This window comes from Stereum hirsutum (genome assembly GCF_000264905.1).
Source record: "Stereum hirsutum FP-91666 SS1 unplaced genomic scaffold STEHIscaffold_6, whole genome shotgun sequence".
Classification (NCBI taxonomy): Eukaryota; Fungi; Basidiomycota; class Agaricomycetes; order Russulales; family Stereaceae; genus Stereum; species Stereum hirsutum.
The window spans coordinates 1,252,793-1,276,191 of NW_006763136.1; the positions used below are offsets into that span (position 1 = coordinate 1,252,793).

Here is a 23,399-nt window from a genome sequence, read left to right on the forward strand (position 1 = left end):
TTCTTGACACCCTATTCCCAAGACCTCCTAATCGAGTTCAAAGCGTAAAGTCTAAATTTCAAATCTTGATCCTGTTTTGTCAATCCCCAAACCCGTGCGAGAGGAGATGGTGAGATCATCTCAATACACGCCTCTAGGCTCTGGAGTGACGAGGATCTGCAAGGAACGCCCAGAACTCCAGTGACGTTCATCCTGCTGAGTTCCTGACGACAACTCTCTCTGAGGCGCCGCAACTCCAAAACCCTCCACAGAGGCTAAAGAACTTTGGTATATATCAGAGTCTGGAGATCACTCCATACTCAGAACACTCGCACTTACCACACCCCACCAGCACTTTGCGCAGCATATTTTTGAACACACACAGGTATGGGATGTCATCTACTATTCCGCTCTCTCTCTCTCCTCACTCGACGTTGAGCTCATCGTCGAAATTACCTCCTTCCTTCGCCCTCTTTCTTTCTTTATCTTCCACGTCTATGCTGGAATGGTTCGCCGCTCTCGTTGGATGGCTCATCATCATCCTCGTCTTTGTTCTACTCCTTCCACCTCGTGTCGCCTTCACTCGCGTGCGCCTCATAGACCCACCAGCAAACATGTCCGACGCAGGATCCAACATTGACCCGAAGGAGGAGCAGGAGAAGAAGGAGATCGCTGAGATCGCGACGAAGATGACGAACTACATCGATCCGTGTCTCGCAAAGGTCAAACCTCTCCTGAAGCTCATCAACGAGGTCGGTTTTCTTCATCTTCCACTTTATCTTTCGGTACCTGCTCATCATTATTGTTCTGACTCGTGTCTCTCATTGCAGCACTTGGCCCGCGCCAAACGCGACCAGGAGAAGGATGAGCTCGACGAGGAAGCGCTCGTCAAGCAAGTCCGACCTCTGCTCGAGCAGGCGCAGGGCATGCTACAAGAGGCTCTCGGTGGTATAAAGGCTCTTGACCCAGGAGGAAAGATAGCCGAGATGTCCAAGCGCCGGGCTGCAGACCATCAAGCAACGCCCGAGGAGCAGCATCTCGCTGAGTCCCTTGGAGAGGTACAGTCTCTTCCTCTTTTGTCCATCATGACGTCCGTCTGTAACTCATTCATTCATCTTGCGCCTTGTTTGTGGATGTAGTTGACTGGTGATGTAATGCACACCATCGAGAACGCAAAATCCATCATACAAGACATGCCACGAGCAAAGAAGGATCTCAGTCCTCTTCTCGACGCCGTCACCCGTATGTTTTCTCTTGCCTTGGCCTCGCTATTTGGGAGGACCATATTGATCTCTGCCTTCAGAACCCTTATTCCAAATTATCTCCGGTGTCGGCTTGGTACTCAACGGCGTCTTCACCCTCTTGGGCAACATCCTCAACGGCATCGGTCTTGGTGGCATCCTCAATGGTATCCTCGACGCTCTGGGTCTCAACAAGCTGCTTGGGAGGTTCGTCTTCCCGCTAATTGGTTATATCCACATATCATTTATACTGAGATCAACTTGCCACATCTATTTTAGCATTGGTTTGGGCAGCCTTGGGAGCTCGCTCGGTGGTAACAAGGACGGGAAGAAAGACAAAAAGCAGGCTCAGGGCCAGAAGAAGTGAAAACGGACTGTTACGATATCATACATGGACCATGGAAGATTTGTTGCTGTATGTACTACCGTAGAGAGCTGTACTTTTATTCGTCCTTCATGACCGCGACGTTTGTAATCACGACTTCATGCTTTTGGATGTCGGTGCGCTGTTGGATGATTGCGCCACACACTGTCGGCATCGGCGCCACTCCCCCTATCGCTCGGTACTTATGCTACTGTCAAAAATTGTGTCGACTTTCTGGCACTGACAACAATAAAAGCCATGTTGTTCACGACCTTCAATGGCCTGCGCAAGCGTGTTGTGGATGCTCCAAACTCTACCTCTCTCTCGTCATAGCCTCATAGGCAGGTGGCGTAGTGTAGAACCTTATACTGCCAGGGCTTTCCTGTTCCTGGACCTGGCGAGACGACCTTCACGACAGTTCACGACCTTCTACGTGTATCCATACCTTGATCATCGACTCCAAATACCCCGAACCTATACCCAATATTCAGCTGTAACAAGGGTTTTTAGTCCATGTCCCAGCCAAGAAACGACTCCGAAGCTCGTGGCGGCGGCAGTGGAAACGGACCCTCCCGCTCGGGCTCTCGTAACTCTACGCGCCCAGCACAAGACTCTACCAACAGCCGACCTACCTCATCCAACTCTCGACGTAGCCATGGATCACGAAGATCCCGTCGTTCTTCACAATCCGTAGGACCGACGGTGTACGATACCGCCACAGATGCGGAGACCGTCACGAATTTCACCGACGTCGAAGCACCTTCGTACGACTCCTCTCCACGTCGTCCAGGATCTCGGATCTCGCGCGAATCATCGCAAGGATCGGAAAAGGGCTCGTATCTTAAGCATGAGCCTCTTGCCCAGAAAGAGCCAGGACCTTCGAGTAGGTCCAGGAGAGGTGGGAGAGGAAGGGGAAGCAGGAGTAGTTCGGTGGCGAGTAGTGATGTGAGCGATGCGGTGCCTGAATCGTCGGTAGCTGGGTTGAGTAGTGCAGGGCCGAGTAGTGGTGGTGGTAGGAGGAGAAGGCGAAGGAGGGGTAGGACAGAAGGCGAACCATTACCTGTTCTCGACGAGGATGCGGCTGGTACGTCTCGTCACTTTTTCCGTTTGCTTGTATTTTCTATGTGTTGTTGATGGGTATACTTGGACACGGTATCTTCAGAATTACCTGCGGAAACCAGCCAACAGGCACCACAGTCTGCTCCGCAAACCGGAGGCGACAAAGCTGTTGATGATGGCAAGAATAAAAAATCAGATACGTTGAAGCTCAGACTGGACCTGAATCTGTATGCTCTTTCCCTCTCATATCCCATTATTTCAGCAGCATCTTCATCGGATACGCTACTAACCTACGGTCGCTTCCTTGCAGGGATGTCGACATCCAACTCAAAGCCAAGGTAAGTGTACTATATCATGTTCAGAGCGTAAATATTACTGACTTGGTTTGCGATGTCTTAGATCAAGGGAGACATAACGTTGTCTCTGCTGCAAGGTTGAGGCGTCCCTTCAGTCTTGCTATTTTTCTACGACCGTCGAACTCGTATCGCATACGTTCACGGGGAGTCTCGGGGTTGCCCTCGGTATTGACAGACATCTGGTGGAATTAGGGTTTATGGTTTCTGTCTCTTTGATATCCCTGGTTTTTTTGCTTCCTGGGTTATAACAATCGACAATACTGATGGACTACAGAGACTGCTTGAATTTACTGCTCATCCATACTCATGATAGCGCGTAGTAGCCGTTTATCAAAGGTGTCCGGCGCCTTCACTCGCCAGCGTCCTACATGACCTCTCTTTTATTGGATGGCCATCGACCCCTCCATGCAGCCCAAATTAGACATAGTTCTCGACAGCGCTGTTGTGAGGACTTCACAAACAATGCCAGATGAGTCCAAGGGCGCGCCACATGGTGCCACTCGGTCAATTTGCTGATGCGCGTGACATGCCACGTGAGGCCCTCTTTTGTTCCAAACATGGTATTTCCTTTCAAGGCCGAAGTCGTTGTTGTTCGAGCGAAGGTCCAAGGAGCACTTGTCATCGACGACACATTCCAGACATACTGATAAGGCCAATCAGACAAACGTGACAATTACGTGAGTTTTCTATTTGATTAATCTGATTACCCGCGACTACACATGGGATTGGGCGCGATAGAACATCACAGACAAGTCATTCCTTTTTGGATGACAAGTTGTCTTTCGCGAGGTGTCCAAGTACGGAGACGTCTCAATCCCTCGTCCGCATACGAGCATAAGGGACTCTCCCTCCCAGCAACCGTTGCTCACATCACTGCTTATCAACCTAAAAGATTCAAGCTCTCTTGCTCTCGTTAAAACCTACGGATCGCGTCTTCACGTTACTGTTCACTCCTTCCTCTCGTCTCACACCGTGACGTCCCCCTCAGGTTCTATTGCTCACTGTCCAAGGCGGTCTCTCACTCTTCTTGCGCAAACCCAGGATGCCGTCAGCATTAGCGGCGTATAGTGCCAATGACTACCTCAAGAACCAAACGTCAGCCAGCAGGAACAAAAGACACATCCTCGAACTGCACAACGATACATTTGTGGACGTTATTTTCCCCTTGCTCGACATCCGTGATATATTCCGATTACGACGGGTGCGTAATCACGTTTCTGTTACCTTGCACTAGACTTCTGATCTTACCTGCTCCATCGCTTGCTTTCGGTCTCACTAGACATGCAAACTTCTCTATTCTCTGACACACCAACCGATAGTCTGGAAACGTATCCTGCAACGATTCCCTCTCCCTCTTCCTCCCCTTCCACCGACATCCCGTTACTCGTGGGAGAACCTCAGTTCTTTGGAGACTGAGCGCTTGATCATGCGATCTCTCTCCCTGGAGGCCAACTGGCTCTCGCGGGCACCCAAGACCCGAACAGGCTGGCAGGTTCCAGCATATTACGACGTTTGCTCTCTTAAGTTCGCTCCTGGAGGAAGATTCCTGGTCGCCTCCGTCAGGGATGCTGGAGTAAACAACTACGCGCTTCTTCTGTTTGTGCTTGATCACAGAGTCATGAAATGTTACCCCATCGCCAAATACTCCTGCGTTTCGAAGGCCTATCATCTCGAGGTCAAGTATATGTACATCCAGGCCGAGCATGGACTCACGATAGCCTATGTACGGCGCGAGCCTGCAGGAAGGACTCATAGGGAGCAAGGGCATGTTTTTCTTTCCGTTTTTGCTGACCAATTCCTGTGCTAACGTACTCGTAATAGGCGCAACGTATCGGAATTCAGTGACGACCACAACATAGACTTCCCGATCCCCGTCCGCTATGAGGTTGAAGTCCTCCGCGTATCACTCGAAACGCTCGAAGAACTATGCGATCCCCGCTTCTACCCAGGCACTGAGGCCTATCGTGCAACCGCCATGGAGGCCCAGAAACCTTTTCAAGTGATTAGCCGCATCCGCGCCACAGAGGCTCTAGAGCATGTAGCGTTGGGCGAGATGGGTGGGCAGCCATTTGTGGCGGTGGCGAGGCGACCAAACCAACTCATCATCAAGAATTTGGAGACAGGTGTACAGGGGAAGTTGACCATGTTGCATTGTCCTGGGATTCCTTTTATTGATGTACGTATCGGTTTAACTTCTCCTTGTTCTCGCGGAGAGCCAATCAGTAATGATATCTACGCAGGACGCATACTATCAGGTCAACGGCATCAGAATTCTGGCTCATGAGCGCAAAGTCTTGATCGTTCGTACTTACGTGGCGCCTACCTTGGGTCACGGCTGTGACTCCTTTTTAATTATCGAAAGGTTCAAGGTTCCCCTGCGCGGCGAGATCGTGACTAGAGATTCTCATGACCGCACTTACTTGGCATCCCCTCGAGGATTCACTCATGTATCGGTCTCGGACCATTATGTCCCCTCTGTGCATGACCTCTCTGCATGCGCCAGGCCAGGGCCCCGTGCCGCAGCATACGTGCCCGTTAACGAACCGGGACCCATCAGCGTCCACATGGCCACGTATACACCTGCGTGGACACTCGGTTATACGAACATCCACCCCTACCGCCGACTTTTATCTGAGCTCGAAACCGACGCATCACCACTCGATCCTCTTCCTAGCTCAGCCCCTCCTGCCCCATCTACCGTCGTCGAGGACAAATGGATCAGCCGGCCTCAGGCTACCTTAGTGCCTGCTGGCCCCCTTCCCTTACCCTTGGAAGAGACCGGGTTCGAGTACCCCCTTGCGCAGGTCCGACTGGCGGTGAATATTCTCGGGCCAGAAGCTCAACAATCTATTCATATCATCTCAGGCTCGCGCCGCTCCCTCGTATACTGCACGCCGATCAATTCGAGGGATGCCAATCCCCCCATCACTAATCTCGAAGCCATCACCGACGTCTGTCCTTGGCCCGCTCCTGATCCTCGATGGCCGCACGATGCTGCTCGGAGGCAAGCTGCTTGGGAAGAGACCAAGATGGCGACTGGCATTGGGAGGCCGTTTGGTGGATTGGCGATCAGTCCTCAGGCCTGGCAAGAGATGGAGCATGGCGTAGCATGCATTGCTTGGGAAGAATGGAGCGGTAGGATGGTCATAGTACCGAAACATACCAGTCATTACATGCAGGTGTATGATTTCGCGTGTGTTCCCCAGGAAGGCGAGTGCCTCTCTCATTTCTTCCGCCTGAATTTATTTCTGGCGTCCATGTTTGTGTCACTGACTTAACCGTGCATTTTGCTCGATTGGCTCATGTAGATGTAAACGGGCACCGAACAGTGCCAGTCCCCGACGTCGATAATCTATACCGTCTTCCGGAATCCCTCCAGCCAGACACCTCAGGGTCAGATGACTGCGACTGCGACATGACTGGACCCTCATCAGGACCGTTTCGTTTGACTACAGGTCCTACCATCTTCCAGATCGCCGGACTGGACTATTGACCTTTCCCTCCCTACGATTTCACGTCCAGGCTCATTGTTTTAGGCTTGACATTGCATATTCACAACCATCTCAGACTGTCTCAGTTTTATTGCCGAAGAATTGTTACATAATTATATTCCGGAGTCCTCTTCTGATCTCGCCTGAATCACTACCTTCCCTCCCGTATCGTCCTGGTATCTCTTTCTCGTTATATTTACCCTATACGAAGCCCCTAAAGTATATGTCCCACCATTATTTTTCTTCTACTTTGACCGGCTCATCTTCTGAGCTTTCTACGTACTGTAGTCTGCCATTCTCCGTGCGCTCGATCGCCATGAATTTTATGGCGTTCTTGTCTACTCTGCATAACACGCACCGTTGGTATACCTGTTGTCTCGCTATCTTGCTCGTCTTTACTTTGGAAGAATAAATCGCACCCATTCCTTATCCAAAAGAAACGGCGAATAACGGAACTTAGTAACATGAGAGCACAGAGAATGAAGGGGCGACTCTTGACTACATGTTGACAGGTATAGTATACATCACCCTTGATAGCTTGGCGGTGGTTCTTCCACAGCCAGAGGCACCGCACCCGCTCTCATCACTTCCATCTCCCTCTTGATCTCCTTCACCTCATTGATCAACAACTTGGCGACATTCTCTCTAGAGGTGGATCCAGACCCAGAGGCTTCGGCGGCGTTCTCGCTTACGTCTGCGCTCGGAGACGAAGACGAACCTCTGATGAAGTCGACAGAGCGATGGCTCGGATCGGCGATAGATTCCAGTGTAGATCCAGAGCGTGCAATGGTGCTGTATGTCGAGTTCTTAGGTCGCAGACTCTTCGGTATATCACTTCTGAAGGATGACTTCGACGGTTGCGGGTTCGTTTTCGTCTCTTGGAGATGCTCAAGCACCTTGAGAGCCGATGGGGAGCGAGAGTGCGCGGAATCTGCACTGATGATTCTGGGACGTACAGTTGACGGCAGACCACTGGTGCCGGACAGTCGACTGTTGGCTTTCATCTCCCTCAGACGCTCGAGCGCTTTGAGGGCTGCGGCGGTCTGTGAGCGCGAGTAATGCTCTTCAGCCTGAGAGTCGGCACTGTTGGTACGTGACAACGAGGTCGAGGAGATTCCCGATGTGGCTGCACCGGTCTCTGAGTAAATCGAACTGCTGTCAGGATCGAAGTCTTCATGTGGTCCTAGCCTGATATATTTCATGATTACATCGAACACTCTGCACAACACTGAGATGGACTGACCTAGTCTTTTTCGGAGGAAAAACGGTGGTTGACATTTCGGCCCTAAGCTGCTCGGCGACGGGGTCTGCGAAGGGATTGACCCGCGTCGAGCCTCCCTTCTCCAGGCTGCGAAGGAAATCGTCGTAATCCTGTTGTGCTCGACGGCGGCGATACCAATACAAACATCCAATGACAACAGATATCGCGGCAATAGTGCCAATAACGGCCCCTGCGATTGTGCCGGGATTGTTTCGCGAATGGGCGGACACGTCTTCGTCACTAGCAATACTATCTCCTGATGTGATTGAAACGGCCTTGACGCTATAAGCGAATGATGTCAGTATACGACCCCGAAATTGATAGTACATGAACGCATACTTGAGTGCAAGAGGGGCAAAGACAGCTCCCAAAGCCGGACTTGATCGAGACAATAATTCAGTAGAGTCACATGGTAGGGTAATAGGTACAGATATACCTCGCCACGCCCGAGATAGTTTGACCACTGCTTGCTCCATAAGTAATCGGGAACGCGCCGTACGCCGTCGCCGTGTTCAAAGAAGCTCGAGAACGAACCATGGAGATCATCTGGTTTTGCACAGTCGTGTTTGTGGCGATCGCAGCGGCGAACAGGTTCCATGTCGAGTTGGCGACTTGGAGGTCAGTACTATCCACCGGCAAACCGTACTTGAAAGTCCCTGCGGAACTCAGATTGGCGTACAGCCGGGTCTGTGCGTCGTATACCTGATGGACGACGTTAGTAAGTTGATCCACTAGTGAATGTTTCGTCTCGCCTTATCCCTGGAGACAACTTACGGATGAATTGAGCAGATTCAGCCCTAGCCAACGGTCGGCGAAAAGATTGTAACCAAGAGACCACGATGCGGTGCTATTATGTCCGTACACAGCCTGCAGACTTCCGGTAGACGGCGATAAAGCAAGAGCCTCCCATTCTGAAATGAATTTTGATGCTTTTCTCTGTGTGGGACAAGCAAGAATTTTAGGGACTATGAATGAGACAACGGTGTTGGATCAAACCTTGTACATGTGCGCATCTGCAGTCTGTCCTAGAGCAATGCTGAGCTCAGACATCGCGCCGATAGCAACGATACCCTTGATTGCTAGATTTGTCTGATTTGCGAAACTCCGGTGATCGGCGGAGGTTCTAGGTTCAGATCCAATAAGTATTTGGAGGCAAAGGTAGTGCTGATACCCACTGGTTCGTTGTGAACAAAGTATTATTGATGAGATAGTTCGTGTAGGATCTCAATAGCCCGTACTACAGACAGTGTAAACATGAATTTCGGATAGGTGACAGTTCGTGAAAAGGCTGGATAAACTCACATATTGACCCGCAAAACTTCCATCCCCAGTAGTACGTGCGTACGCGTACATCATGATCAACATGTTCGCAGTTTGTTCCACGCCTTGTTGAGAGGAAGAATTCAAAGAAGCATGTGCGATCGGGTAGCCTGAACCTGACAGCAAATATCAACAGTGCCCACGACGGTGTAAGTGTGGCAATTGTACCTATATCACTTGCAGCAAAGTCCCTCGTGTAATCTGCTGAATCCTGAAAGCTGAGGAGCGGCTCGAGAAGCGGTCGACCAAGAGTGGGATCAAGGTACATAAACATAGGGAAGGACGCAAATAGTGTCTCGACAGGATTTACTCGGCTAAGTACAAGGCAAATTTAGCGGTACGTTTGACAGCAACGTACAATGGACATACCGTGTTTCAGAATTGCCAGGACCACCGTGGTTCTTCATGAACGCCAAGCAGTCAGACGAGTTCGCCCCTAGCGTTATTTCGACCGCTCCGTAGACCTGCCGAGCTGCGAGGGACACGATGTCGGCGTAATCAAGTGAGACTGCTCGTGCGTCAGTCAGGACTTTCTCGTCTAGGTCGTCTGCTCGTTGTGACGCATTGGTGAAATCGTCCAGGAAGTTCTTGATCTAACGGGCACTGTAATCAGTTCGTCTGTTAGGGCAAAAGTAAGAAATCTAGACATACCAAGTCCGCGTCGTTGGAAAAGGTGTTGCGATAATACAGGATATGATCTAGGGTGTTTCCGCCGAGATCAATGGTTCGTACAGCGGTATTGGTAGGACTTCGAGTGAATCCAACGGCCCAAACAACGGGGTCCTTGGACGATGTAATGTTGCCCAGATCCTGGGCCATACCGAACACAGGGGATCCGGGTCTACAAAGTGAATCAGTACATCAATACTGATGCTAAGGAGGCCCACATTAGCGTTAGGAGAGGATATTACTTTGCGTGGATTCCACGAAAATCAGTGTCGTTCTGGTTCGTAAGGTTACCGTGGACGATGAACTGAGAACGTAGGGCGGCATCAGCTCCGGTCTGGTAGGTCAGCCCATCGACCTAGAGCCAAACATAGCAGTGAGCGAAATGGCCGGATACACTATGTACGAAGCCATACCATTTGTGCCGCATAGTAAGAAGTGCCCCAATGTGCCTGTTGCTGAGTCTCGTTTAGGACGATAGGCTGAGAATTGACTATCGCGTGATACACATTGTCGGAGGTGACGGCTGTAATCCAAGTAGCACTGCTATCGGCACGATCTGGGGCAGTCCACTCTGCGAAGTTGTATCGTTTGGTAGGTGGCATAACAATATGCTTCTAGAAGCGTGCTCACCAGCAGAGATGTCTGAATAGACTTGAACATTGTGGGGTTTACCATCCGCCGAGGTCGCGTCCACATACATATAGCTGAAAGGAATCGATTGACGGACCCGGTCTCCAGGCTATAAAGGATTTCTTCAACATGGCATTTGAGGACACGTAGTCAGGACTCACTTCGATTGGACTGAGAAACGTAACATTGAGGACCATCGGACCGCAAGGAATAGTGAAAATCGTACGGGTGGGTGTGACACTGACAACCGTTGTGTTCGCCACAGTGACTGAAACATTCGGTGGATTAGCGTTGCCCAGCCAGCGGTAAGCAGCACCGTCCACTCTGGCAGCACCAAACCACCCCAAAACTTGTGGCTAGAGCGAACACACTTGAGTACGCCACTTTGGCAGGGTTGCCAAATAGTAAACTCACAGATGCTGGCCATGTAACTGGCCACTGATTGAGCGGTGCCTGGTCAGTTGTGAGAGAAGATTCCCAGGCGCTGAGGTAGGGTGATCGGACGGCGAGGGGTAAAGTAGCGGGAGAAAAAGGGTTCTGAGCATGAACTAAGCATGAATTAAATAATGACAAAATGCATGTCATCCAGCATGGTAAAACGAGTGAATTAAAAAGAATGGTAGCCATAGGAGGAGCCGCTTGTATGCACCGGGCAGGAGAGTGGCTCTTCGTAAGGAGTGGAAGACCGAGCAGCTAGGGAGAGGGGCGTGGCTCAAGGCAAGCTCAGGCGGGGGAGTTCGTTGACTTATTTAAATCGGAGCTGAATAAACGTTTGAATGGATACGAACCGGCAGCCGTTAATGCGGTGAAATACATACCTATGTAAGGTGGCCGGCGCTGATTTAACGACATGTTGGCCGAAGCTTATCGTTTGACAGCGTGGGCAGAGCTATTACACGAGGCTCAGTTTTCTCCTTTCATAAACAGTGGCATGCATTTTTTGTAATGGGGCAAAACGGTTTATATAGCCCAGGTCAGGTGCTTCCAGCCCGAGTACGGCCAGTATCTCAGTAAGTGTCGCATACTTACGACCTTGCGAGTGTATTGACCCTTACATTGAGGTTTCTGTCATAAGAAATATGAGCATAAGTGTAAATTACACAGGTACACGATGCGCTTACGACTCGTACATCCGTTGTCCATCAGCAAATCTGACAACCTGTTTTGGCCAGTTTGGGCCAGTTTGTTCGGTTTTTCTCAGTTTCGAAGAACGGACAGTTCGGGCGAGTTTGAATTTTGGAAGAATATTTGCCCAAACTCAGTGAAACTCACAGGAACCGCGAAACTGAACGAAACACGAATATCAGAAATGCCAAAAAACATTACAGTCGACGTAAACTACCAAACTGAACAAAGACGTGAAACTGTGTTCTCTCTACAACAGCACTACTGCTACTCTGATGATTTCATCAAAGACACGACTCCGCATGTACGGCCCAATGCTGCTCTGCGGCACTGGTTCCCTTACTAATATTCACCGTCTTTCATCGCGTGTACCATTCTGGCTGTGCCCCCGGTGAGTATAAGCACGGCGGCTCGCTATCGCAGCTCCGTACCCGTCAACGACGAAAGGTCGCGCAATGGCGACGATCTTGTCGGTCCAAGTAAAGGAACACCGCCGCCGTAAGACTCGAGTTTAGCGTTAGCAGCAAGTGTCATGGGCCGGCCCTGCTGTTTAAATCGTCGCTTAGAGGTGTGAACCTCATGGCGGGCGGGCACAGAAGTAGGGAACGAGTAAACTCTTGAAGGTCGCAGGACGTTCAACTTTATAAGTCAGACGATGACGACGACGGGATAGGCCGAGCGGAGTTGAAAATCTGAATATGATCGAAGCGCGTCGCGTCCAGTCGCGTCGCTCTCTGTCGTCCTTTCTTCCCGCCACGACAGCGACTCGTGTCGTCCCCCGCTCTTGTCGCACCTTTCAAGGCCTCAACTCTGCATTCTACCTAGGCCGCTGGAGACGCAATGGCTCTTCGCTAGGATTGATGTAGTCTGAGACGGTGAGAATTAAGACAGCGGACAGCGAGCGGCGAATGGTAAACTCGCGACCGTGATTCGGTTTTAACGGTCAGCTCGACATCTTACTTCTTATGTTCTACATAATCAAATCCTGTTGGTGTCTAATCTCACTTTTCACTGTAGCTCGTTAACAGCCTCAAACATCCCCTGCAACAGCGGTTCTCTCTGCTGTGCCCGCTGTGTGTCATTTTTCCTGCGGCCGTGACTCCCACCACGCGGCTTTTAGTATGTTAAGTTTTGTGTTATCTTGATTTGTTGGATTACGGCTCGGGCGGCGTGTTTTCGGATGGTCGAGAGGTCGGGATTTTATGACGAGACGAGGACGCGCTGTAGCCGTGAGCATGGTGGGTGTCGATGTCTCTGTATATGTAGCATGTCCTGGATACTGTACTGTAACATCATGTATTTACCATGCAATGTACTATATACTATATGAATCTAGCAGTTCCCCATCCTCACGAAGGTCGAGAACCACCGCAAAGCCTACCAAAGCCGCGCAAAAAGCCCCAAAAATCGCTGAAATAATCGGATGCTATGCATTCCGACTAGCAGTTTGAATGTAGTTTCACCCAGATTCGTCAAACTACAACCGAGTTTGCAAACTCCGAATTTCCTTTCAGAGTTTTCCAGATCGAAAGTTTCGAGCAGTTTGAGGCCGCCCAAACTTACCCAAACTGGCCCAAACTGGCCCAAACTAGATTGTCACATTTGCTGATGTCGTGTGATCAGGTGTCAGGAATAACCCCGACTCTCGAAATTCCATGATGAGCGCCGCTCGTAATGATGAACGAGGAGGACGGAGCTTTTGAAGCTCCGCGCAATCAGTCCTTGCAAGAGCACAAGTCCGGATGAGTTGGGCAATCAGCAGAACTGTGCTCCGTATGTGTGATCTCGCGTGAAGGAGCGTGAACTGTCACGGAAGCAACGCATTGAACCTTGACAGGAGGACAGGTTTCCTCCGTGCTAGGAAAAAGACTAGGGAGGTGCCGAGCTGCTCAGGGAAACACAAAAGAGGAACATATCATCATTATTGGCCGCAAGCCGTCAAGCAGAGGTGAGAGAGAAAAGGACATTCAAACAAAAGATCCGAAGGCCGCGGGTTTTTGCGGGAAAATATAATTCAAACTCCGAGATACGAAAGCGGTCTGGTTTATGAGGAAAATATATCGCATAGGAAAAGAGCGTTTTGGTCCTGCAGAGTGGCACAGTGCCGCCACCATGCCTATTTCCTCGAGATCGCGCGCCGGCATAGCAACAGAGAGCAACCTTTCTGACATGCCATAAGTATTCTATGTCCTAAATCGCAATAACCTGTGATTTTTCTCGTAACATGACGTGACAGAACCGCACAGACACTTCAATTTTCCTGACACGCCATCGACTCGGAACGCTGGACTTTACAGCCTGGGCTAGTACTCAGTAAGGGTAGCATCCATCGCTTACTACACACGAGCTTGTTGAGCTTGCTCGCATTGCCTGACATCTAGGCATGGTGTCAACGCCCCAAGTCCCTTAGATGACAAGGACCGTCCGTGCGCCGGTGCCAGGCGGCGGGCCTAAAACAATGGCACTTCCTAATTTGGTACGTCCTTTGTGGGCCTCAGATCGCGGCTGCGGATGCGGCACCATGTTGGCATGTCAACGTCAGGTTGGATCTTGAAAAGCGGACGTGGCATCTCACGCACAATATAAAAGCCCACCCTTGTCCATCTCTCTTTCCCACTGGCATTACTCCCCTCATTCTCACAACCCACCCACACCCACCGTCCACTCTCTGAAGACCTTCGGTCGCACAATCCCACTTCAAGCGTGACAGCGTTCTATCTCGACATCATGGCTAGCGAGAACCCTGCTTTCGACCCCCAAGCACAAGCTGCCACCACCCCTTTGAACCCTCATCTGGACGCACACATTCGCACTACCATGAAGACGCAGGTAGGCCAGCTCAGTGCAAGCCTCGAAAATAGCTACCGCAACGTTGCACACCTATGCGACGTCAAGCAACGCGCTAAAACCCTCCTCGACATCAACACCGAGGATTCCTCTTCAGCGGCCAAAAAGACGCAACTAATCGACCAACAGCTGGGTCTTCTGGAGGAAGGCCTCCGGCGCGGTTGGACTCTCCTGGATATGATGCGAGGGTCCCTTGGACAGCTAGTCTATGCAGATTATCTTTTCCGTCCTCCGAGCGACGTCGAACTTGCGAGCCTCCAGGAAAATCTCAGGCTCATGAGGGAAAAGTACTTGGCTGTGATTCCTGTACGAATACCCATGTTTACTTCGGATCCGGACTATATGATGCTCCAGTACTCGGCGGGGCCAGATGGAAACGGCACGATAAAGACGCAAACGGAGGCTTTCCTTGAACAAATCAAGAGTTTGGAGTACTCGCTCGGGCAGGCGGAATCTCTCGGGTTCGAATGGGTTGAAAAGACGATGGATTTGGAGACAAAAGTTGAGACTATGGAGCAGGAGAATGGGAGTTTACGGAGAGAGGTAGAGAAGTTGAGGCGAGAGAATGAGATGCTAGCGAAAGGAACAGGGCTTGTATAGAGGAGGGTCGAATGAGAGTGTTGTTTACTGAGACCACGAATGTAAGACCTTTGGCGGAGAATATGACATCGAGCGAGCGACTCATTGGAAGAGGATAACAATGACACAATGCAAGCGCCACTGATGTCCAATCGCACTGACTGACGAGAAGGAGCCCATATACACATTTTAATATATAGGCTGATGTCGCCCCGATAAACCGACGTGTGGTAACCCAGAAAATCATGCTGAGGCGTAGGGTGGCAATGATACGTACCGTATATATCCTGTGCGTCAAAATTAATTTCACATTGTTGAGTGGAATACGAAAATGTTGGACGCACAAAACACAGTGCGCTCATGATGAGCGTGAGCTAAATCCGTATTACAATGATTGTCTTGATTAAGACCTGAAACACCGAAGTAGAACAAGCCTTCGTTATCCAGGTCGCCACAACTCGGTCGGAATGATTGCTCGAGCGCATAACATCAATGGATGTTCGATTAAAGAGCTTTTGCACTGAAATATAGCCAAATGGTCCAAATTTGAAACGGAGCTAGGACCTGATGGATCTCATACATCAGCGTTATGTGCGGCGCGTTGCCTACCGGCAGTAGCAATCGTGTCGTCGACTGTGAACATAAACACAGAACTGAATAAGAAGAAAACGAGCGTCAATCCACAGAACTGAGAGGGTGCCATGCGAAATGGTGTGCGCTGGCTCGAATAAGTAGTAGTGCACAGTATTGTCCCCTTCATGAAACGCGCACCCGCACTGAAGGGCCGAGCTGATGATCACTGGAGCAACAAGAGTGTGGTGGAAACAAACACAAATGATAGTATCCTGTGGTTGCGAGACATCAACATCAGTTGAACGGGCGGGCCAGCCTGGCTGAGGGCACCGTCGTTTCCGCCTGCCGGTGCCACGAACTAAATCACCCAGCCATTTCCAAGATCACGAGTGTGGAAAGGTGCCTCAGCGCTGAGTGTATTAGAAGAAACTAGCAAGGGGACGAACTTGAAGGATCGACCGTTCGTTGCAGCGACCGTAGAACTTGAACGACTTGATTGTGCGATTCCTCCAAAATTATAAGACCCGGAACCCTCCGAATCCCGACGCGATGAACGGGACGCCACACGCCACACATCGACTACGACTTTCATCCAGTGCCCACATCGGCAAGAACTAACTAATTGTCGACATGGACCCTGTCCCACAAAAGAGGCCGAGGTAGCAGACAAGTATATGCGTATGAACATGTATATGTACATATGAAGCACAGCAAGAGAGCGACGAAGAAGCAGGATTCGGCACTGGGTGGGGTCAGAGAGAGATCGAGCTCAGATTCGTGCGTACGCTCGATGAAGGAGGAACTTTAAGCTTAAGTACAGTGGAGATCAGTAAATGGGCTCTAACGCGTAAGTCAGTAAGTAGTGCGGAATGGGACCTATATACGTGTCAACGGACGTGGTTTCGGGATGCAAAGAAGGGGTCAGCGGTCGGTGTTGTTGACGAAGGTTGGGTGGAGTGAGGCACCAGGGTGAGAGCAAAGAATGAGGTCGCTTCACGAAGTATGAGGAGGAGCGAAGATTGGGATGGTAGACATGATTACGAGTGAGATCGGAGGAAAAGGTGCAGAACGGCGATTGGGGTGGTCGGATGGATGGGGTGATGAGTGGATGAGTGATATGCATGGTCAGGCATGATTATGGAAAGTCATCTTGGGGGAGACGGGTCCGGGTTCAAGCAGAAAAGGAGAAACGGTATGGAGGTATGGACAAAGCGCTGAAGGGTATGAACTATGCGAAGTGAAGATGCACCGAGAATGGGAATGGATGATAAACAGAAGAAAGGCTCGAAACGATGTGTATATGCGACGAAGAAAGATTATTAGGACGACTATAAATTAATACCAATGTATGATGATGCGATATCATGTGTGATGCATGTCGATGTGTGAGGTGAGTGGGATGCAGTCGTGCGGGATGTCAGTGATCAGGGGCAAGTGCAAAGATGGAGAAGATAAGGAGTGAGAATGCGATGGGGAAATGAAAGTTGTAGGAGGACGCAATGAAATGGTAACCGGGATAAAGATATTACAGGTGGTAAGATGGGAGCAAGAACGTGACGGAATATGATACCTGCAAATGATGCAACATGCAAAGTCTGGATGATAGAGGGAGGGCAGGAAGAAAGCACCACAAAAGAAAATGCTGCAAGAATGGATGGATGGGCCAGAAAATGGTTGGGAACAATAACTGTGAGCACGGTGCAGAATAACGGGATAAGCAAGGGGAAATGGTTTGACTTCGAGTGTGGTCGCAAGAAATCGGTGGACTTCGCCATGCCATGCAAGAAGTCAAAGAGAAATCCAAACCTCAGCGTTCGCCAACGACGATCCCCGGCAACCATTCATCCCTCTCATACCTTCTCTGGCCATGAGTCAACCCCGCCTCAAGGTCCCTCTCAATATCGTCTAAGGCCTCAATCATAGTGCCCAACGGCATCTCCAGCATCTCACCTCTCGCCCTCCCACCACCCATCTGAAAGTCCGGCTCGAACAACATATGTCTCTCCGGTTTCTGTGGCACCGGCGCAGCCACAAACGGCAGAGATGCGGAATGAGCATGGCCGTGACCGGGATTCGTAGTAGATGGTAAAGGACTCCGCGACGGGGACGGGGGAGAGACCGGAAGAGGTGGAGGCGAAGGCATCCTCGAGTCCTTCATATCGTTCTCCAAACCCTGATCCAAGACCTTCAACTGCTCAATACTCTTCGTCCTCAACCTGATCCTCGGATGAGGAACCTCCAGCGTCAAACCACCCTCCTTCGGCGAGCTCGTTACCGAGCTTCCCTCATAGTCATCATTCGAAGGCGAAGGCGACAGTGACATCGGGAACAGTTCTGAGGCAGAAGGGTACCTTCTCTCCCTGTTCGCTCTTACGACCTGACTGTTTGTCATGCCGGCCGCGCCAATGGGTTCGTACAGAACCAAAGGAGAGCTCCTGAATGGTTGGCCCAGCCCCAAGTCTTTCATGCCCGCTCCGCCACAGAATTGACGATTCGACCACGCCCTTCGTTTGGACTTGATCTCGAGTACCGTCAAAAGCTGCTTCGTATCCGACTCTACGGCCTTCTGCATTACATCCATATGCACAAGTAGCCTGCGTAGATGGAGCGATTGTCTCGTGAGGCCGACATATGTATCGATATCTTGTTGCGTGAACGCGGGTGGCGAAGGCGAGCGCGGTGGTCCAGACGACGAAGACGATGTGGCGAACTCTCCATCTGCATCTGCATCCGAACGGGCACTCCAAGAACTGATCGAGTTCTGTCTCCACGAGGTTGGCGTATGCAAAGGTGTATGAACCGAGGACCCGTCCGTATCCGTGCTCAAACTCCTGCCATCCCCGCTCTCCTCATCACAATCGAACAAAGCAGCCTCATCCACCTGCGTCTGACTCTCAAAGTGATGCGAGTCCTCATGGTACATCCCCATCGGGTCGCCCTCGTCCATTGGGAACGGCAAGAACTGCCGTAAATCGGGTACAGCGCCACCCGCTTGGTCGACTAGAGCAGACATGTGGTCGGAAGCGCGCCGTAGCATGGAGTTGACTATCCATGCCGAGTAGCCGGAAGGGTGGAGACGCTCTTTCAGCTCAGAGACGATGAAACGGCGGTAAGCGTCCATGAGGGCAATTCGTGCACGACGACGGAGGATCCGCTGGGAGACTATGGGATCCGACGATGGAGGAGGAGAGCTTGGGCGAGAACATGGAGCAGATGAGGGGAGCGGTCGGATGGATGGAGCGGGAGACTCGGGAGGCGGAGAAGAGCAACGAGAGGATGACGAAGACGACGGTAGGGAGACCAGACTGTGTATCGACGCCGAAGATCAACTGAGGTTTTTCACAGGATGAGGGCGAAGAAAACATACGCTACCAGGGACGCTAGCAACGACCTTTGCTTCTTGTGCTTCACAGACTTTGAAGGTGTGGGTGGTCGGGTCTCGGTCGGTTTCTCGACAGCCCTCTCTTTAGGTGCAGAAAAGTCCATAGTCGACAAGTTGACATCCTTAAGGATACCCTCCAAGGTGATCAAACAAGTCTTATCCATCAGAGGCCATTCCTGGACGGTCTCGTCGATGAAAAGTGCCCGAACAACTCCTCTCGTCATATCAAAAGTGACCTCAGCCAATATAGTTGAGATCCACGCCGCCTTATCCAGGGAATGAAGATCACGGGGAAGCTCGAGCTCCTCTACGGCAAGACGTTGCAGATAGGCGTTCCAAGATGGCGGACATGGGAGATCGAGGGGAAGGTGAGGAAAGGAAAGTGTAAATAGGACACTGGGGACCTTGGAGTCGGGTAGAATCCGAAGCAACATGCTGAGCGTTGGCCACGACAAGGGATAATCGAAGAATTTGCAGATATATCGCAAGAGCAAAGGGACAGATCGATACTCGAGCGTCTCTCTTGTGTAAATGGCTGGAGTAAGAGCAGTCAGCGGCATCGTAAACATCCAAAGGGCGGCTTGACATACAGGTGCAACCAAGTGTCCAACTATACTGCGGAGGTTGAGGTCCGGGTCGCCAATGAAGCTGCCGTGGAGACGAGTTAGAGCGAGGATGACGGCCTGCAGGACATGGTCATCGATGGGAGAGTTTTGGCATCAGCTATCGGTAGCAATTATTTATAGTGAAACACGATCAGAACTGGGATAGTGGGTGGTGTACTCTATGGTCTAACGCTGTCGATCATTCTGTGGAACGAAGCGCACTAAGATCGGTCTTCAAAGCTTCACATAATCTGCAATTCACCGAATGATTCTTTCAGAGATTTCGGATCACAAAGAATCGACCAGGAGGTCTACTGCTAGAGTATATAGATTGGGCCACAGTGTGTGGCGTGCACTCGTGATACGGTCTGCAATATGTTTAATTGCGCTAAGCAGCCGTGCTTCGGGAGGCGGTGAAGTTCGATTGAAGCGGAGAGTATGCGTGATGCATTCCCGTTCGGATTTTAAGTAATGAGAAGACGAGGACTCACCAAATCCAGATGAGCAGAGCGTTCAGCGAGCAAACAACACACCAGAAAAAGGATGGACCGGGTTTTCCAGGTAAAAGACGGACGTTCGAGCAAGACCCTACAAGTTCAAAAACCACACGGGAAAGGGAGAATAGTTGTCAGCAAGAATTCCTGTGGAGGCAAAAAGCGACTCGTCGGCCTGCAGACGTGTACAAGGATTGATATCATGAAGCCTAGACATCTGGTGCTGGAATAACAACACGGTCGCGAGAAATGGAAGCGCTATCTCCGTATATCGAGAAAAGGTTGGTGAAATGGAGAGCATCAACCACTCACCGAATGGAGAACTACGATTCGGACGGTAAATATCCCGGAAGTAGGCAACAAAGCGCTTCAATGACCTATTTTTTGACGGGCCAGAGCGGGACGCCGAGACAAGAGGGAGAACGCGAAGAAAGAAAGAGAGAAAAAGGAGGGGGGACCGCCGAGGACGAGGCGAACGACGTTGAGAGGAAGGCCAGAAAGGCGAAACGAGCCTTGCCGAATCGGGAAAGCGAGGACGAACGGCTTCTTCGTCATCGGCAAAGCTTTACAAATGCCCGCTGCTCCGCCCTCGTGCTACGAGTCGGCACCGGTGCCTTGGCCAGCCCCCCTCCCATTTCAACGCTTTTCTCCCGGAATAGAGCGTCGGCCTTCAAAAACTCAAAGATCGCTAGCGCTTTGTCTCTTTCAAGTTCAAGGCCTGTATACGCCATGGTGTGTATGCATAGCATCTTGTAACTGTGGCTTAGTTCTCCCATCGCTTCGTTGGTGCCCATGCGGCCATGCCACGTTCACCTCGACCGTGGTTCTACTACTATCAGTCGTTCTCCGACTTCTTCCAAGAAGTGCCTTGTCCCTGACCTTCTCGGCATCTGCTTTCCAGCTCGTTTTCTGCCTTTACCCCTATAAAATATTACGCCAACCTTCCAGAGAATTATAGGATTCAAGATGACTCGAGTCCTATACCAACCTCTCAAAACAAAACCGTGCCAGCTATGACCGTCGTCGTCGCCTGTTGTTACAGATACCGACTTGTGCCATGTATATCGCCTTTCGTGATAATCATATCTTGATCGGAACACGGTGCCAGAGACAAGTACGTGTATAGATCAACCTGCCGTGCAATGTACTTCACTGAAGTAAACCGCACGGCGCACGCTCGACTCTGTTTTCAAGGTATATCTCTTAGGCGACTTCTCAGACTGTTTCTGCTCGTTATATATTTCGATGGGGTGTCAATTGAACTGTTCCTTAGATACCTATCCAGAAGGCAACCTGTCTCAAAGGGATCGACTGGTGTCAAAGTGGACGTTGAAGCGTTCATTGATGCCGCTCATCTTGACGTGCCAACCTGGGGTGCACTTTGTCATGAGATCTGCCTTGTGTAACTAAAATGAACCATACCAGTGCCAAACCCATAGCCTGCACAACGAAGTTCATCGGTATCCTTTGGGTTGACAACGATCGCTCCCTTTGGTCATTGACCGCCATGTTTCGCATCCGCCATTGTCGTGTTTCCCGCGTGGACGAGTGGCGGGCCCATGGCAGAGTGCCTTCGGTTCGTTTTTATATAAAGGCTCTACCTGCTGTAGGACATTTGACGCACTCACCGAGGCGAACACGCTTCCACCTCACGGACTACTTTCTTCAGCTTACCTCTTTGCATCTATCATGGCTATCTACCGCGGTGTCCAGGCACTTCCATTCGAAATCCTTTCCAAAATCTTCCTCCTCACCGATCCTCTCGTCACTGCAGGCGTTTCTCAGCGTCATAAAAACCCCTTATACGCGAACAACGGTGATCCGATCGCCCTCTCTCGGGTATGCAGCCAATGGCGTTCTGTTGTCCTCGATATACCCCGCCTGTGGACGAATCTCAACATCATGGACACGCGAAATCTCCTCAGAAGAAACGATCTGCGCTTCATCCAGACTTTGAGACTTTGGCTTGAGCTGTCGGTAAACATGCCCCTCGTTATCGAGTTTCTCACAGACATGGAGGAGGCATGGGTGTTCACCCACTACATGAATGTGCTTGGAGAGCATGCAGGGAGATGGGAGGAAGTATTCTTCACTACTCCTGGGCTTGATTTCTCGGCGATCAATTTCGCTCGTGTCGAGCCTCGGCAGCATACTTCCCTAAGCCAACCACATTCCTGCTACCCAATTCTTCGAGTCCTATCCATCGAAGCTGGTCCCGACCCTGGAGCTCTTGACGGTATCCCACGTTCATTTACCCTTCCAACTTCCTCCTTCCCGGCTCTCAAAGACTTGACGATCGGGGATTGCACTCTCTCAGGCTGGCACGCTCCCTGGTCACAACTGTCGAGTTTACACTACACTCAAGACCCCGCAGGGTCTCGCGATATAGACGACCTTCCATTTTTTGCGCTACACGACTTCCTCACGGCCCTATCTGACTGTCACGACCTAAACTCCCTCACCCTCGAGATCGTGAAAGAGATAGACGCCCATAACGTCACAGTCGCCGACAGAGTGTGTCTCACCTCCCTCACCTCTCTGTCCCTCTCTGTTCCAGAAACAGATCACCTTCTCGCCCTCCTCGGCAATATCTCCTGCCCGTCCCTCACGTCCCTCACCCTCACCACAGAGCTCCGCGATCCAGAAGAATGGGACCAAGTCATCCAGGACGCTTTCCTCCAGTTCTTGAGTCCTTGCTCGCAGACGCTCCATACACTCAGTCTCGAAGAGGGGTGCGGGATTCCTGATGATTATTTGAGGGAGGCATTGTTCGGGCTTCCGAATCTCAAGACTTTGAGGATAGGCCATAACAATATGTCGGCTTTCCTCTTCGACGCACTCACGCTCTACTTTGACTGCTTCTCCGACTCTGACGATTCGGACCGCGCTGGGCCTGGACCAGACCCGCCGAAACTCATCGCGGGATGTAGCCCCATCCTTGAGGAGCTGATGATTTATAGACCTGTCTCTACGAGTGGGTTGGCCACGGAGGTCGATCATGAGGGGAAGGAATATGGTGGGTTGTATCATGAGTTTGTGAAGATGGTGGGATCGAGGTGGAATGTCCCGACTGGTGCTGTGCATAGGGACGGTAGAGCGATCAAGAAGCTGCAGAGGTTAGTTGTTCATGGAGGTGATCTAGAGATGATGAAGCAAAATGAGGGAGGCGGGAATGGGAAGTTGTATGAGCGGCTGGATGGATGGAAGGAAGAAGGTCTGGAGATCAACCTTCACTACGAAACATGACTTGGCTCGATGGTTCATTACATTCATTTCCGCTAGAGCTCTGTAAACATTCACACCCGTTATATTTTGAATGCAACGCATGGCTGGTCCACGATATTCGTTTATAGTAATTGGAGAGAGAGAGGGTACTGGATTCTTCGTGGCCCGAAAGGCAGTAGTATTCGAACGATTTTGGACT

General features: G+C 50.9%; 7 protein-coding genes across 7 annotated transcripts; 5 read left to right on the forward strand and 2 right to left on the reverse strand.

Annotated features, from left to right (window-relative positions):
• Positions 1 to 593: 593 nt before the first annotated feature.
• On the forward strand, positions 594 to 1,587 carry STEHIDRAFT_130763 (uncharacterized protein; the record flags this gene model as incomplete). Its single annotated transcript, XM_007303562.1, has 5 exons — positions 594 to 731; positions 810 to 1,037; positions 1,119 to 1,221; positions 1,283 to 1,427; positions 1,500 to 1,587. 5 exons carry the CDS (start codon positions 594 to 596, stop codon positions 1,585 to 1,587), a joined length of 702 nt encoding a protein of 233 aa, XP_007303624.1.
• A 397-nt stretch (positions 1,588 to 1,984) lies between these two features.
• On the forward strand, positions 1,985 to 6,499 carry STEHIDRAFT_168137 (uncharacterized protein). Its single transcript, XM_007303563.1, has 9 exons — positions 1,985 to 2,668; positions 2,747 to 2,870; positions 2,954 to 2,981; positions 3,043 to 3,676; positions 4,041 to 4,200; positions 4,279 to 4,679; positions 4,821 to 5,175; positions 5,240 to 6,134; positions 6,308 to 6,499. The coding sequence occupies exons 5-9, from the start codon at positions 4,042 to 4,044 to the stop codon at positions 6,490 to 6,492; spliced, it is 1,995 nt and encodes a 664-aa protein (XP_007303625.1). The 5' UTR covers positions 1,985 to 2,668; positions 2,747 to 2,870; positions 2,954 to 2,981; positions 3,043 to 3,676; position 4,041; the 3' UTR covers positions 6,493 to 6,499.
• Positions 6,500 to 8,156: 1,657 nt separating this feature from the next.
• Positions 8,157 to 10,955, reverse strand: STEHIDRAFT_56330 (DUF1793-domain-containing protein; the record flags this gene model as incomplete). The annotated part of the gene is made up of 13 exons (XM_007303168.1): positions 8,157 to 8,453; positions 8,526 to 8,687; positions 8,748 to 8,874; positions 8,927 to 8,988; positions 9,054 to 9,187; positions 9,240 to 9,385; positions 9,441 to 9,664; positions 9,723 to 9,912; positions 9,983 to 10,095; positions 10,154 to 10,311; positions 10,371 to 10,479; positions 10,532 to 10,719; positions 10,781 to 10,955. 13 exons carry the CDS (start codon positions 10,953 to 10,955, stop codon positions 8,157 to 8,159), a joined length of 2,085 nt encoding a protein of 694 aa, XP_007303230.1.
• Positions 10,956 to 14,222: 3,267 nt separating this feature from the next.
• Positions 14,223 to 14,942, forward strand: STEHIDRAFT_156348 (uncharacterized protein; the record flags this gene model as incomplete). Its single annotated transcript, XM_007303564.1, has 1 exon — positions 14,223 to 14,942. The coding sequence occupies one exon, from the start codon at positions 14,223 to 14,225 to the stop codon at positions 14,940 to 14,942; it is 720 nt and encodes a 239-aa protein (XP_007303626.1).
• A 2,359-nt stretch (positions 14,943 to 17,301) lies between these two features.
• STEHIDRAFT_130765 (uncharacterized protein) lies at positions 17,302 to 19,310 on the reverse strand (the record flags this gene model as incomplete). The annotated part of the gene is made up of 2 exons (XM_007303565.1): positions 17,302 to 18,799; positions 18,862 to 19,310. 2 exons carry the CDS (start codon positions 19,308 to 19,310, stop codon positions 17,302 to 17,304), a joined length of 1,947 nt encoding a protein of 648 aa, XP_007303627.1.
• Positions 19,311 to 20,224: 914 nt separating this feature from the next.
• Positions 20,225 to 20,853, forward strand: STEHIDRAFT_110600 (uncharacterized protein; the record flags this gene model as incomplete). The annotated part of the gene is made up of 2 exons (XM_007303566.1): positions 20,225 to 20,707; positions 20,743 to 20,853. The coding sequence occupies 2 exons, from the start codon at positions 20,225 to 20,227 to the stop codon at positions 20,851 to 20,853; spliced, it is 594 nt and encodes a 197-aa protein (XP_007303628.1).
• An 811-nt stretch (positions 20,854 to 21,664) lies between these two features.
• Positions 21,665 to 23,221, forward strand: STEHIDRAFT_110601 (uncharacterized protein; the record flags this gene model as incomplete). The annotated part of the gene is made up of 1 exon (XM_007303567.1): positions 21,665 to 23,221. One exon carries the CDS (start codon positions 21,665 to 21,667, stop codon positions 23,219 to 23,221), a length of 1,557 nt encoding a protein of 518 aa, XP_007303629.1.
• Positions 23,222 to 23,399: the final 178 nt, after the last annotated feature.